The sequence below is a fragment of the Mirounga leonina genome, unplaced genomic scaffold (genome assembly GCF_011800145.1).
Source record: "Mirounga leonina isolate KUSES-001 unplaced genomic scaffold, KU_Mleo_1.0 Mir_127, whole genome shotgun sequence".
NCBI lineage: Eukaryota > Metazoa > Chordata > Mammalia > Carnivora > Phocidae > Mirounga > Mirounga leonina.
In genome coordinates this window covers 56,088,057-56,104,426 of record NW_023270316.1, presented here as the reverse complement: position 1 = coordinate 56,104,426, position 16,370 = coordinate 56,088,057, and the positions used below count along the sequence as shown (strand labels likewise).

General features: G+C 38.0%; 1 protein-coding gene across 1 annotated transcript in view; it reads right to left on the bottom strand.

Annotated features, from left to right (window-relative positions):
* Positions 1-16,370, bottom strand: part of LRRC63 (leucine rich repeat containing 63) — a 42,806-nt gene that overhangs the window by 21,811 nt on the left and 4,625 nt on the right. The window contains exons 2-4 of the mRNA XM_035003805.1: positions 11,597-12,280; positions 11,055-11,123; positions 7,722-7,882 (exon numbers count right to left, since the gene is read on the bottom strand). Coding sequence (XP_034859696.1) covers positions 7,722-7,882; positions 11,055-11,123; positions 11,597-12,280 — 914 coding nt within the window. The remainder of the gene's footprint in view (positions 1-7,721; positions 7,883-11,054; positions 11,124-11,596; positions 12,281-16,370) is intronic.

Genomic DNA, 16,370 nt, shown 5'->3' with positions numbered 1-16,370 from the left:
GAGACAGGAATCCATCAAAATCCTTGAGGAGAACACAGGCAGCAACCTCTTCGACCTCAGCTTCAGCAACTTCTTCCTAGACACATCGCCAAAGGGAGGGAAGCAAGGGCAAAAATGAACTATTGGGACTTCATCAAGATAGAAAGCTTCTGCACAGCAAAGGACAGTCAACAAAACCAAAAGACAACCAACAGAATGGGAGATGATATTTGCAAATGACATATCAGATAAAGGGCTAGGATCCAAAATCTATAAAAAACTTATCAAACTCAACACCCAAGGAACAAATAATCCAGTCAAGAAATGGGCAAAAGACATGAACAGACATTTCTCCAAAGAAGAGGTCCAAATGGCCAATAGACACATGAAAAAATGCTCCACATCACTCAGCATCAGGGAAATACAAATCAAAACCACAATGAGATATCACCTCACAACAGTCAGAATGGCTAAAATTAACAAGTTAGGGAACGACAGATGTTGGCGAGGATGCGGAGAAAGGGGAACCCTCCTACACTGTTGGTGGGAATGCAAGCTGGTGCAGCCACTCTGGAAAACAGTATGGAGGTTCCTCAAAAAGTTGAAAATAGAGCTACCATATGGCCCAACAATTGCACTACCAGGTATTTACCCCCAAAGATACAAACGTAGTGATCTGAAGGCGCACCTGCACCCCAATGTTTATAGCAGCAATGTCCACAATAGCCAAACTATGGAAAGAGCCCAGATGTCCATCAACAGATGAATGGATAAAGAAGATGTGGTGTATATATATACAATGGAATATTATGCAGCCATCAAAAAAATGAAATCTTGCCATTTGCAACGACATGGATGGAACTAGAGGGTATTATGCTAAGCAAAATAAGTCAATCAGAGAAACAATTATCAGATGATCTCATTGATATGTGGAATTTGAGAAATAAGGCAGAGGATCATAGGGGAACAGATTAAAAAATGAAACAAGACAAAACCAGAGAGGGAGGCAAACCATAAGAGACTCTTAATCTCAGAAAACAAACTGAGGGTTGCTGGAGTGGAGTGGGGTGGGAGGGATGGGGTGGCTGGGTGATAGACATTGGGGAAGGTATGTGCTATGGTGAGCACTGTGAATTGTGTAAGACTGATGAATCATAGACCCATACCCCTGAAACAAATAATACATTATTTGTTAATAATAAAAAATAAAGTAACATAAAATTGAATTAAATTTAAAAAGAAAAGAAAAAAAAGAACTAATTGCTAAGAATATGGAGTCCTTCCCAATCTCCTTTATTTTTTTTAAAGATTTTATTTATTCATTCAAGACACAGAGATAGAGAGAGACAGCACGAGCAGGGGGAGAGGCAGAGGGAGAAGCAGGCTCCCTGCTGAACCAGGAGCCAGATGTGGGACTCGATCCCAGGACCCTGGGATCATGACCCGAGCCAAAGGCAGACACTTAACCATCTGAGCCACCCAGGCGCCCCCTTCCCAATCTCTTGAACTGCTCTAGCACCCTTAAGTACTTATATCTTGGGTCTGTATTAGATTAATTGGTATACTTGCTTTGTGTAAGTTTTTGTTCATATAAAGTCTGCTTCTTTTAATAAGGCCCTGAACTAGATCAGGAATTATGACATTTAATTCTTTTATATCACACTCCACAAAGCTCAGGATTCTACTCTGGAGTCAAATTTTTTTTTTTTTTTTAAGATTTTATTTATTTTTTAGAGAGCGAGCGAGAGAGAAACAGCATGAGAGGGGAGAGGGTCAGAGGGAGAAGCAGGCTCCCCGCTGAGCCGGGAGCCCGATGTGGGACTCGATCCCAGGACCCTGGGATCATGACCTGAGCCAAAGGCAGACGCTTAACCATCTGAGCCACCCAGGCACCCTGGAGTCAAATATTTTTTAAAATAATATTAATGGCTGTGGAAATAAAGTTTTTCTTCACTAGCTCCACCCAACTCTTTATAAGCTACATTCTTTCTCCATTTAAAGCAAGAATTAGCAAACTACACTCTGCCACCTGTTTTTCTAAATAAAGTTTTAATGGAACATAGCCATGCTCATAAGTTTTAAGTATTATATATAGCTGCTTTTGCACTACAGAACAGAGTTGAGTAGTGACAGAGACCATGCAACCCTCAAAGACTAAGGTTTTACTATCCAGCCGTCTACAGAAAAACTCACCAACCTCTGATTTAAAGTAATTCATTCCTGGTGCATCTGGATGACTCAATTGGTTAAGCATCCTACTCTTGATCTCAGCTCAGGTCTTGATCTCAGCATTGTGAGTTCAAGTCCCATGTAATGAACGAACGAACGAACGAATGAATGAATAAAGTAATTCACTTCAAAGGGCACCTGGCTGGCTCAGTCAATAGAGTATGTGACTCTTCTTTTTATTTATTTATTTATTTATTTATTTATTTATTTATTTATTTATTTAAGATTTTATTTATTTGCGAGAGAGAGAATGAGAGACAGAGAACATGAGAGGGAGGAGGGTCAGAGGGAGAAGCAGACTCCCTGCCGAGCAGGGAGCCCGATGTGGGACTCGATCCCGGGACTCCAGGATCATGACCTGAGCCGAAGGCAGTCACTTAACCAACTGAGCCACCCAGGTGCCCGAGTATGTGACTCTTGGTCTCGGAGTTGTAAGTTTGAGACCCACGTTGTGTGTAGAGATTACTTAAAAATAAAATCTTTTAAAAAAAAATAAAGTATTTCACTTCAAAACCAGATAATCTGATTATTCCCTTCTCCTAATGGTTAACAACCGTATTTCAAACCAACCTCACTAAAACCAAAAAGGTAAACAAACACAGCACAATAAATGCTTGGTGAATTACCAAGGTAGCTAGGACTTACTAAGCCAAACTTCTAGAAAGAAGAGACTCTCAGGGTGGTAGACAGAACACTAATTTTCTCCCTAAGTCATTTGCCTAATCAAAAGCTGTGGACAAGAAGTTGAGAAGAATGATAGCCAGTCTAATAGGGCTACAGAGATAAGAACTGGAATTCATGGCTTACCAAGGACAAGAGGCCTCAGACTTGGTATGAAAGGGCTGAAAGGCCACAGCCCTAGGAGAAAAAGTTAACCGGAAAGCTCTATAAAGATTGAAGCTTGGGTTAAAATAAAGCACTTTTGAGGCTTCTGGTCCAAGACAGTGACATAGAAAGATCCTGAACTCACCTTCTCCATTCACTCACCCCATCTACACCTATTTATAGAGCAATTCCTCCTGAAGAAAAACTGAGGGCTGACTGAATGGCTTCTGCACAACAGAAGATAGAGAGACCATGCAGAGAACATCAAAAGAGATGGAAACACGGTAAGGCAGGGAACCCCACCCCCCACGCTGCCTCTGGAACTGCAGTGGGGAGGGATAGTACTGAGGGACCAGGAGCAGATTAATCTACCCCGAGGCACAGAGAAAAAGCCATGGTTTAAAAGAGCAACTAGAATATAAAAGACAGCCCTAGAACTCTGCCAGATGGTGGGAGAACTGCTGGAACTCTTTCTGTGTCAGAGGGGCTGGTGAACACCACGTTTAATATTTCCTCTCCACCTTGATAGAGCAGACAGGAGCAGGGTCTGGGCACCATAGTGAGTCTGCTTGTCTCAGGGAGCCCTGAGCCCCTAGCCCACACCAGCCCTAACCACCCCACTAAGGTAGCCCCAAGATGGTACACACTGGGACACTCCTAGTCAGTGCTCACTACAGCTCCAACCATCAAGGCAAGGTGACACAGGTGCAGAACACCCCAGAACACTCTAGGCCTGCACCACTTTAGCTCCAGATGGCTTGTCAGGGCACCCCTAGTGAAGAGTGCTCTGGGACTTCCTGGCTCATGCCTGCTATGGCCCCAGCAGCCCCACCAGGGTATTCCCTGTGCAAAACATCCCAAGGAACCCCCAGCCAGCCCCCTTCCTCAGCTCCAGCCACCCCACTAGCACCCCCTGCACAGAGCACCCCAGTACACCCTGGTCTGTGCCCCATCTCAATTCCAGCCACCCTACCAGAGTGACCCTGTGCTGAGCATGATAGGACCACTTGGCTTGCACCCACTTCAGTTTCAGCTGTCCTGTCAGAGGACCCTCTGCACAAAGAATCCTAGGACCACCTCAGCCCATGCCCACTTCAGCTCCAGCCATCCCACCAGGGTAGCCCCAGCTCAGAGCGCTCTGGGATCCCCAGCCCACACCAGCCATAGCACATGACAGGAAATGTCGAAAGGACACAGAAACCAACTTGAATGGGCTTTTACTAATGAAATCTGGGACAACTTCAGAATAAAAATAAATAACGGTTTAACAGGTTATACTCACCACATGAAACAATGATGTAAATTAATAAATAATTGAACATTTGATGAGAAATAAGATTATTTGCATAGTTTTTACATATTAAGTACAAAGGGGAAAAGAGTAACAGTGGAGAAGCTCTGAGGATACCACTTTAAACAAGTAATCTAAGTAAACCCTGTTAGTAATGGGATAAATTGAAATCATGCACCATGTGATATGATAGAATTAAAAAAAGCTTTTGACATATTAATGCCAAAGGTGAATGACCTATATCTAATCATTGGAAAATCTTTTTTTTTTTTAAGATTTTTTATTTATTTATTTGAGAGAGAGAGAATGAGAGAGACAGAGCATGAGAGGGGGGAGGGTCAGAGGGAGAAGCAGACTCCCTGCTGAGCAGGGAGCCCGATGCGGGACTCGATCCTGGGACTCCAGGATCATGACCTGAGCCGAAGGCAGTCACTTAACCAACTGAGCCACCCAGGTGCCCTAATCATTGGAAAATCTAAGACAAACCCACAATAATGCACATTTTTCAAAATAACTTGCCTGTGATTTTTAAGCTTCAAAGTCATGAAAGTCAAAGAAAGTTGGAAACACAACCAGCTTGAAAGAAACTGAAACAACTGTATTCAACATGTGACCCTGGATTAGATCCCTCTGTAATAAAGAACATTATGGCGTAAATCTAGCAACCATGCTGAATTTACTTAATTAGTAGGATTTTTTTGAGATTCCTTAAGATTTTCTACATAAGCAATCATGTTGTATGCCAATGAAGATAGTTTTACTTCTTCCTTTTCAGTATACCTTATCTAATGTAAGTGGCTAGAATCATCATTACAATGTAGAATAAAAGTGAAGTAAAAAATTTTCTTGCCTTGCCCCTAATCTTAGGGAGAAAGTATTCAATCCTTAACTGATTATGTATGATGCTGGTTGCAGAGTTTTCATAGATACCCTTTATTTAATTATGAAAGGTTTCCTTTAACCCTAGTTTACTTAGAGGTATATTTCTTTTCTTTCATCTTTTTAAAAAAGATTTTATTTATTTATTTGAGAGAGAGAGAGAAAAAGCACAAGCTGGGGTGAGGGGCAAAGGGAGAAGGAGAAGCAGGCTCCTCGCTGAGCTGGGAGCCCTGACAGGAAGCTCCATCCCAGGACCCCAGGATCATGACCCTAGTCGAAGGCAGATGCTTAAGGGACTGAGCCACCTGGGCGCCGCTTTCTTCCATCATAAATGGGTGTTGAATGTTGTCAAGTTTTTTTAATTTATTGAGATGATATTGTTGAGAATAACACTGGTTTCCAAATATTAAAACAACTTTTAATTTCTTGTGAAAACCTCATTTAGTCATGATACATTATCCTTCATTTTTAATTTTTGATATTGCTGAATTTGATTTGCTAATATTTTGTTGAGAATTTTTGCACTTAATTTATGAAAAATTGTGGTCTATAATTTTCCTTTCTTATAATATCCTTGTCTGGCTTTTGTGTGGGAGTTTAATAGGCATCATAAAATGAGTTCATGTAAACTGGTGTTATTTTCCTTAAATGTTTGATAGACTCACCAGGAAATTCCTATGTGCCTAGAACTTTCTTTGTGTGAAGGGGCTCTTAATTAAAAATTTTAATTAGATTTTGTTACAGGCACAAAACTGTATTGGTGTCTATTTCTTGTTGTGCCTGTTTCAGAAAGTTGTGTTTTCCAAGGAATTTTTCCATTTCATCACAGCCGTGGCACTTACTGGGAAAAGGTTATTCTAAGTGTTTTGTTATCTTCTATTTTAATGTCTGTGAGACATGGTGATTTCCCCTTTTTTTATTTTGAATTTGGTATTTAGAGTTTTCTTCCTTTTTTCCTTCACCAATCATATTATGGATTTAGAAATTTTATTAATCCTTTTAAAGAACTAAGTCTTGGTCAAATTCCTCTTCTACATCAATTAAGATGATTATGTTTTCTACCTTTATGCATTAATGTATATTGATTGATTTTCTTATGTTGAATCATCCTTTTATTTCAAGAATAAATGTCACTTTGTTATTATATATAATCCTTCTAATTTTTTTGATTTAGTTTGCTAGTATTTTGCTAAGGATTTTTATCTATTTTCATAAGGGGTGTTGGTCTGTGGTTTTCTTTGGTGTCTTTTGTTCCTTTGGCATCTAGGTTATATTGACAGCATAGAATGTGTTAGAGATTGTGATGTTCTAATTCAAAAGAATCTGTATTTGGTCACTCAGATGACCAAAATATATCTCTCATATATATTTGGTCTTCATTCGAAGGTCCTGGCTCACAGTTCCCCAAATTCTTGAAATTTCTGGAGACATAAGAGCAAGGGGATCATCTTTTGTTATATTTGATCCCTTGTCCTCAGTTCCTGAAAGCACTTCAGAGCCATTAAGGTGAAATGCATAACAAGTCCCTTTCCACTACAACTGTGTTTATGTTAATGAGGTGACTTTTGGAAAGCACTGAAGGATGGAAGCTGGTTTCCAGGAAACCAACTATGTGATTAGAGGGTTGGCACTTTCTGCCTCACCAACTCCCCCCTCCTCCAGGGAGGGGAGAGGGGTTGGATATTGAGTTCAATCACCAAAGTCCAAGGGCTTAACCAATTATGCCTATGTAATAAAGCCTTCATAAAAACCAAGAGGACAGGGTTTGGAAAGTGTCCAGGTTGGTAAATACATGGAGATTTGGGGAGAGTTGTGCCTGAAGAGGGCATGGAAGCTCCATATCCTTTTTCCATACCTTGTCCTATGTATCTCTATATCTGACTGTTGACTCATATCCTTTAATTCCTTTAATATCTTTTGTAATAAACCAGTTATCTAGTAATTAAATGGGATTCCTGAGTTCTCAGAGCTACCCTAGCCAGTTAATTGAACCCAGGGAGAGGGTCATGGGAACCTCTAATTTATAAGCAGTGGTCAGAAGTGCAAGTAACAACCTGGGCTTGTGATTGGCATTCTGAGCTGGAAGGCATTCTTGAGGGACTGAGCATTTTACCTATGGAATCTGGTGTTAGCACTAGGTAGTGGCAGAATTGAGTTGAATTGTAGGACACCCAACTGGTGTCTGAGAATTGCTTGGTGGTGTGGGGAAATTACTCCCCCCACCATGGTGGAACTGGGTTCAGAATACTATTAGAGGTATGTTCTTATCATGCTAAATAATGAAAAAACACTATAATGAAAAACATCCAATTGCTTTGGATCTTAACATTTTAAGAAACTAGAATGAAGGCAAACTAGGACATAGGTTTAGAGATAAATCTTAATGTTTTCCTGGAAAATCTCTATTGCAACAGGAAAGATCCCTTCAATAACATGGAAACTAACCTAAATTAAGAAACCTAAAGCAAAAATAATTGATAATACAAAAAGAAGTTGCCATTAAAAAGATCTAGCATACCTTAAGATTAAGTGCATTTCTTCCATATATTTGACAGTTTACTATGGCGAGGTTGGTCATGGCTATTATTGTTTCATATTGTGTTGCATTAATAGTCTTAAGACCTCCACCACGAATGAGACATGCCTGTGATTCCTCTGGTTTTCTAGATTTCATGATACCTAAGTAAACAAAAGAAAACATGAGACTTAACTGTGTTAGCACTTAGAATGCAAGTTAAAAAGTATTTATGTTAGGGGCGCCTGGGTGGCTCAGTTGGTTGAGCAACTGCCTTCGGCTCGGGTCGTGACCCTGGAGTCCCGGGATCGAGTCCCGCATCGGGCTCCCTGCTCGGCAGGGAGCCTGCTTCTCCCTCTGATCCTTCCCCTCTCATGCTCTGTCTCCCATTCTCTCTGAGATAAAAAAAAAAAAATCTTAAAAAAAAAAGTATTTATGTTATGATAACAGTGAATCATAATAAATAGATTAGCTGTGTAAATCCTCTGGAAGAGATTCCTCATAACCTTCACCCACCCAATCTCAGCTGGTTGCTAAGCAGGGTGTTGTGTGTGTTTTTTCAAATATTAGTACAATTGTCTTTCAAAAAGAAAACCACATGCTTATAGATTTCTATCTAGATAAGTTAAATTCCATCAATCTCAGTCTTTTTGTTATATGTAAAAATATTTTTAAAAATTTTATTAATTTACATAAGCAACTTCTTGCTTCATAAAACTAATAAAGGACATCATATAATCATAAGGCAGATAGAGATCACCTCCCAAGGAGCAACCTTGCTTTTTCTCCTAATACCATCTTGATGCATATTTCAAGTGCCTTATGTAATTCAGCTTCCTTCCCTCAGTTTGAAGACCCCACACAAGAAGAGAAAAAAATCCAAACAACTCAGAAGTTAACCAGAGATCATCTAAATTTACTTTTCATGACCCTTGTGGGTTTCACCTTCCATCAAAAATGTCCTATCCAAGTATACACCCAAGTGCAGCAGGAAAATATATTGAAATTTTGTAACATAAATTTTATATTCACAGCCATTCTTGCTGCATTATTTGCAGCATCATATTTTATAATCTCAGTAATTCTTATGCCATTGCTTCAATGAAAGGATATAATGCATCCTAGACCAGAGAAAACAATGTTCAGTTTCTAGTTTCTAAAATAGGCCCTGTGTACCCATTTCAGATCAATAGATGTAAAAGTTAACTGCAGCAGAAAGATGTGTGATATGATAGAGAGAGTCCTTGTCTTGGGAGAGTGGAGCAAGAAGGAAAGGAGAGTGAGTTAAGACCTAAGTCTGTGGCCTGCTCCCAGCTCACCTATCTTCATGGACTAAGCCCAAGCAGTTGGTTTTGAGTGGAAATGAAGGAGATGGAGGTGGAGAGGTAAGTACAAATTCCCTGATAGATCTCTGAAGGATCTGAAGACCCTTAAACTCACCTGAAATTTTTCAAAGAGGGAACCACCAGAGTGGGACAAACTGAATAAATCAGAAGTAGCAGCATGACTTGTTTCAGCTTATGATGCGGAAGAGACTGAGAAGTTAATTTATGTCACAGATAATGGTACAGAACTACTGGGAAGGATAGTGGGCTCAGAGAGTCCAATGGTTGCTATAGTTAACAATACTGTCCTATATATTTGAAATCTTAAAAATTCTCATAACAAGAAAAATGTGGAGTGATAGATATTAATTTATTGTGGTAATCATTTCACAATAAGTAAACTAGAAAAAAGAGAAAGTTCTATAGTTGGAGTGTTCTATGTTTAATCATTAATTGAATCATTAATTTGTTATATAATCTTTTCTGTTCTAGAATTTTATTTAACTCTTGTTTTTAAAAACAAAAATTCTAGTTCTCTAGTAAAATTCTCCAATTTATTCTTTATTTTCTTAAACATAGTAGTCACAATTATTTTAAAACCCTAATTTGAAAACTTCAGTATCTGATTCTATGGCTCTGTTTCTTTCTACTGATTTTCAGACATTTTATCCTGTTTTTAGGATGCCTTGTGATTTTTTAAATTTAATGCTGGACATTGTGGATGAGAATTTTAAAGGATCAGGATAACGCTATGTCTCTCCAGCAAGTGTTAAATTTTCTTTGATTGGGCAAAGAGTATCACTTTGATTCATTAAAGATTGGTTTTGAGTTTGTTAGGTATAATCTATTTTAGTTTTGTGCCTTTTTCTAAAACATCATCCTTATTTCTAATGCATGGGTCCTCTGGATCTTCAACTAAAAGCCCAGTGTATTTACAAGGCCCCTACATTTTGGCAGAACTTTAATTCCAATAACTGTCTTCCATGCCACTATGAAAATATATGTTCATTCTTTAGCATCTCAGCTGATATTTTCTGCTGTGTTTCTTAGCAGAAAATATCAGCTGATATACACCAGTTTTATTCTGCATATGCACAGATTAGAAATCAGCAGATATGTGTGCAGATATTTGGACTCACTTTTCTTCTCTCTTGAGATTTTGCATCTCAAGCCCCAGCTATATTGACAGCTCTGAAGTCTGATGGCTATCTCCTCAACTCAGTACTACCCCTTCCTACTTGTGCTCTGTTCTTTAACACCACAAATGACCTCAGGCAAAAGCCAAGGTAAATGTAGAGCTGATTTACAAGCTTCCCTTATTTCAAAGATTGTAGCCACTCATGTCAGGCCTATAATGGTTACTCTCCAATACCTTCAGTAGCTATTTTATATATTTGGGGCAGCTTTAATAGTTGATTTTGGTGGGAGGGTTTGTCCAATACAAGCTACTCAATTGTAGACAGACCAAAAGTCTTCAAGTTATTTAAAAATCTGTATCTGATAATTCTAACACCTGGATCTCCTGTGGGCATGTTTTTACTGCTTACTTTTTTGATAGTTCTCATTCATTTTGTCTCTTTCTTCGTGTGCCTCACAATTATGAATTGTTTACTACTCACTGTGTGAAATTATTTGTAGAAATAATGTGAGTCTAGGATGATGTCATTTTCTTTAAAGATAATTTTTCATTTGTTTCTGCTTGGTAGCTAAAGTCAAAGCACTTAGAATAGTGCCTGGTGCTTGGAAAGTAGTTACTTTTTATTATTTCATGTTTATCTTCCCCACCCAGATTAAGGATACTTGAGCTTTTATGTTCCCAACATCAGTACAAAGTTTGGTTTATAGTCAATATTTAAAAAAAGTAGTTACTGACTAAATGGCCTAAAGAGCTGAAAATGAGGTGAGACATGCATGTGAATCACACACACATACACCAACACACAAAATCATGAATGCTTTTATAGAGAGATAAACTTATATACAGTTTTTTAAAGAATGATATAGCATTTACCTTCAGGCAGGTTTGGCATGCTGTGCCTTGGAGTACTTTCTACATTTTCAGATTCTGTTATATGAGTTTCTAGAAAAAAGAAAAAAAGTGAACCAACTTTTGGATTCTTGTGAAAATTCATGTTAAGGGTGTTATGATTTCATTATAATTATTCATCTTTTAATGAATTTGTATTATTCATGGAAATGTGTCCATGAAGGCATCCATCAGCATTGGCATTCTGCTTCTAAAGTTCATCTAGATTACCTTCTGAATGATTGTTCATTCTCACTGCTCTTTTATGTTGACTTTTCTGATCCTTTGAACTCCCTCATCTGGTGCCCACTACCACCATTTGGGTAGAGCACCCAGTTTCACCTTGGAAGACCTTCAAGGTCAGTACCTCTGTTATTGCATTCTGGCTCATATATTGAATGTATAGGCAAAAAGTGATCCCATCATCCAAAGCTGCAAACCCAAGGGATAACTACCCTTTGCATGCCTTCTCTCCCCTTTGATCTACTTGATCCCATTATTACAAACCATATTCAGAATGGATTTACCTAACAAAGACTGTCTTCGAGGTTTTCTTGGCAAAATTGGTGTTGGTATGGACAAGAGGCCTGGAAAATGAGTAATACTTAGTACCATGGCAGTATTTGGTTTTAAATGTTTAGCCCATGGTCTTCCTGCTTTAGCACGCCTAAATCCTGGAACAGGGCTTGGCACTCTTGCGCGTGGCCCTATCAGAGATTGCCTGAAAGTACAGGTAGGTAAAGGTAGATACTCAGAGTGAACTTCCTCGGGTTTGGGAGGAATAGCTGGGGAAGTGGTATTTGGAAGCCTGGAGAACTTTGAGGAGAGAAACAGAATGTCTTTGAACAGGTCACCAAAATAAAAATTTATTATTTTTGATGCTTTTTCTTTTGATTTTCTTGACCTTTTCATTTGTCTTGTTTCTTTCCCAAAAACTCGACTTGAGGCTGAATGACAGGTTGGGAAAAATATGGAACCAGTAGCAGTCTCTGGAATGTGCCAATAGACAGTCTTAAAAGTTTTTCTGGGTATTGAAATGGTAGTCACTCTTTCTTGTATATAATGATCAAGAAAAAGATTTTGGATTTTGACAAGTGTTTGTGGTTGATTTCTTGAAACAACATCAGGAAAACTAGTTTTCTTTCTTTCAATTGAAGTGGTTTCATCTTGAATGAACTTCACATGTTTTGGCTCAGTTTTACCAGTCTTGGCTAAACCAGAGGGAAAAAAAAAACACAATTAGTTTATATTTATCAAGGTATCAGGGACAAAACTATTAATGTGTTAGCATTCATAGCTTTTCTTTATTTACTCACCCCTCTTTCACCTTCTAAATATTTCTGTATATGCTTGCTCAGCTCTCAGGACTTTTGTTTAGCTGACTGGGGTAAAGTTTGATCAATTGGAGAAAGGGAAAGACTAAATTGTATTTGGTTTAGAAAGGGTAGGAAGCAACTCTTGGAAGAACAGAATTGATAGAAGAGTAGGACATAAAGGGAGTTTTTTTTTGAGCAGTTACTACTAAAACTGGAAATATGGATGGGCAAAATGATTTTGATGAAGTTTTGTTATTTATCACTTATCATTATCTCTTCTTCATTTGAAACTTCTTCGAGCAAAGACATTTCTTTTCAATGCCAAATGGCAGACCAATGTCTGAACACAATAACATCCTGATATTGGCTACAAGGTACTGTTCAGTTATGTTATAATGGTAAATGTTCTTTTCTCTCAGGTCCAGAAAATGCACTAGGCCTGCATTCTTCAATACCTCACTACACCAAATATACTTTCTTTTTCCTATGTGACTGAATGTTAAATGACTTTTCTTCCATTGTCTCAGTTGAGTACAATAAATGATGAGGACCTCTACCTTCTAAGGAAGAGATAACAGACTCATTAAAGCAAGGCTCGCAAAGAGATGGCCAAAACAAATCCAACTCTCACCCATCTGTTATCTATGTATAAGAGATGGCTAGAGACTGACCTGAGTTCAGAGAGAGGAATTGTTCTGAATAGAGCTATTGGGGTGGTACGTGTTTTCCCTACCTTCCCCTCCCCGTGGTGGGTGGAAGAGGATGATTTTCCTCCCACCTCAAACCATGTAAGGGGAATTCTCAGAGAACCATTTATAGAGAAGAGGAGTGTATGCCACAAGGAGAATAAAACATCTTACCACTTCCCTCCTCACATCCCCCACTAATACAGAGTAGCAAAAAAGTATTAGCCCATCCAGTGCTGTGTTCCAGTTGGAGCAAGGCAAGAGGATCCTTGAAACTACTTGATCTGTATCTCCTGACATTTCAGGGGGTACAGAGACTGATGCCTGATTCTTACCTTCATTCCTTAACTCTTCCCCACCCCTAGCCCCACCTATGGAGGAGCAGAAACTATAAGTTTTGGAAAAGAAGTAAAGAACAAGGTGGAAGGACTTATCATGCCCCTGTTTCCTTTGACTTATCTAAAAATTAGCAGACCTAGTCTGAGCTGGGAGAAAGAGCAAGGTTTGATTTCATGCTAGTTAAAAGTAATGATTTAGATTGAAATATTCGTTTAATATCTGAAAATGAAACAAGGCTCATAGCTGAAAGTGATGAGAAAAGCCTGGTAAGAGAGATGTGTGCCATGTGAGTTTGAAGGGCCGTAGGAGGAGAAGAATGTTTGCTTCCTCTTTATGTGGAACTAATAAAAAGTAACTCATTCAATGAAATGGTTACACCACTATCTTCACCTTTTTTTTCTCTCTCCCATATTAAAACAAACATAGTAACACAAGCAAAATCCTCAACAAACTCCAGAACTCCTTCCAACCACCACCATCTCACCATATTTATCCTTCCCTTCAATGGCAAACTGAAATAATTTACACTCAGTTTGATGTCTTTTCTTCTCCTCTCTGTTCTGTTTGTTGTTTCACTTTATTTAATCTAACTTTCAATTAAATTAATGGACTTTGTTTTTAGAACAGTTTTAGATACAAAAACAAAACAAAACTTGAGCAAGAAGACATACATTCCCCTTCCCTGCACACAGTTTTATCTATTAGTAACATCTTGCATTAGTGTAGGACATTTATTACAACTGATGAACCAATGTTGACATACAATTAGAGTCCATAGTTTACATTAGGGTTCATTCTCTGTGTTGTACAGTTCCATAGATTTTGACAAATGTGCAATGTCATGCATCCACTATTAAAATATCATAAAAGGGCGCCTGGGTGGCTCAGTTGGTTAAGCGACTGCCTTCGGCTCAGGTCGTGATCCTGGAGTCCCGGGATCGAGTCCCGCATCGGGCTCCCTGCTCAGCGAGGAGCCTGCTTCTCCCTCTGACCCTCCCCCCTCTCATGTACTCTCTCATTCTTGCTCTCTCAAATAAATAAATAAAATCTTTAAAAAAATAAAATAAAATAAAATAAAATATCATAAAAAATTTCACCACCTTAAAATTCCCCTGTGCTTCACCTATTCAACACTTCTCCTCTCCCTGAACAAATTTCTGGCAACCACTGATTTTTTTTTTATTGTGCTATTGTTTTGCCTTTTGGATACTTCTGAAAATTCATGTTGAGGGTGGTATGATTTCATTGTAGTTATTCATCTTTTAATGAATTTGTATCATTCACAGAAATGTGCCCGTGAAGGCATTCATCAGCATTGGCATTCTGCTTCTAGGGTTCATCTAGATTACCTTCTGAATGATTGACTAGGATACCTATTCTTCTCCTTTTCTGGTTTCCTAAGGTAAAAACTTAGAGTATTTGTTTTAGATTAATCTTCTTTTCCTAATATATGCATTCAAGGCTATACAAACCCTCTAAGCCCTACTTTTGCTGTATACCACACATTTTGATAGGTTGTATTTTTATTTTCATTTAGTTCAAAACATTTAAAAATATCTCTGTGACTACTTTGACCCATGTCCTATCTAAGTGTGTTGTTTAATCTCCAGATATTTTGGGATTCCCACATATCCTTCTATTATTGATTTTTAGTTTAACTCCATTGTGTTCTGAGAGCAAACACTGTATAATATCTGTTCTTTTAAAAGTGTGTTTTGTGGCCCAGAATGTGGTCTAGCTTGATGAGAGTCTTATAGGAGTTTGGGAAGAATGTTTTCTGCTGTTGTTAGGTGAGGACAATTGGATCCTGTTGATGGTACTATTTGGTTCCTTACTAATTTTCCACCTGTGGATCTATTAATTACTGATAAGGGGTGTGGAACTCTTAAACTATAATAATGGAGTTATCTATTTCTCCTAACAATTCTAGCAGTTCTTGCCTCAGATATTTTGATTCCCTCTTTGGGGTACATGTCAAAGATTATTATGTCTTCTTAAAGAATTGACCCCTTTATAATTAAGTATTGCCCCTATTTATCCTTAATAATTTTTCTTGTTCTGAATCTGCTCTGTCTGAAATTAATATAGCTACTTCAGCTTTTTTTTGTTTAGTGTTAGTATGGTATGTCTTTCTCTGCACCTTTACTTTTAACCTGTGTTTTTATATTTAAGTTTCTTGTAGACAACATAGAGTTGGGTCTTGTTTTTTTATCTGCTGTAACAGTTTGTCTTTTAATCGGTATACTTAGACCATTCACTTTTAATGAATTATGGGTGTTATTGGCTTAATATCTGCCACATTTATAAAGTTTTCTATTCATTGCTATTGTTTTGCTACTTCGTCTTCTTCTTTTTTAAATCTTCCCTTCCTTTTCTTCTTTTTCTGGTTTCAATTGAGCATTTTATGATTCAGTTTCTCTCCTTCAGTTTCTCAGTTTCTCTCTTAGCATATCAATTATACTTCTTTTAAAAAAATTTTAAGTGGTTTCCCTGAAGTTTGCGATATACATTTATAATTCATCTAAGTCTACTTTCTTTTATTTTGAATTGGTATATACTTTATTGATTGGTATTAATACTTTGAATTCCAGCTATCTTGATAATCAAAAAAAACAAGACAGCTTACGTTTGATGTGCTGCAGTTAGAAAGGATATTTAATTTATAATAAAAATTTCTTTCATTGTCCTTTCAAAGTCTCCTCCCATTTACTTTTCAAACCATTATGACCTAGAACTTTCCACCTCTACTACCAAAGCTGTTATCACAAAGTTATTGATATCTGGTTGCTAAACCTAATGGAGACACATTATTACTAACTTTATTTGACCTCTTTTTAGCATTTGATACTTTAATCCACTCTCTTCATGAAATTCATTCTCTCCTTGGCTCTCATGAGAACACCATCATTTCTCCATTAATGCCACCTGGCCATTCATCTTTCTCTAGACAAATCTTTCTT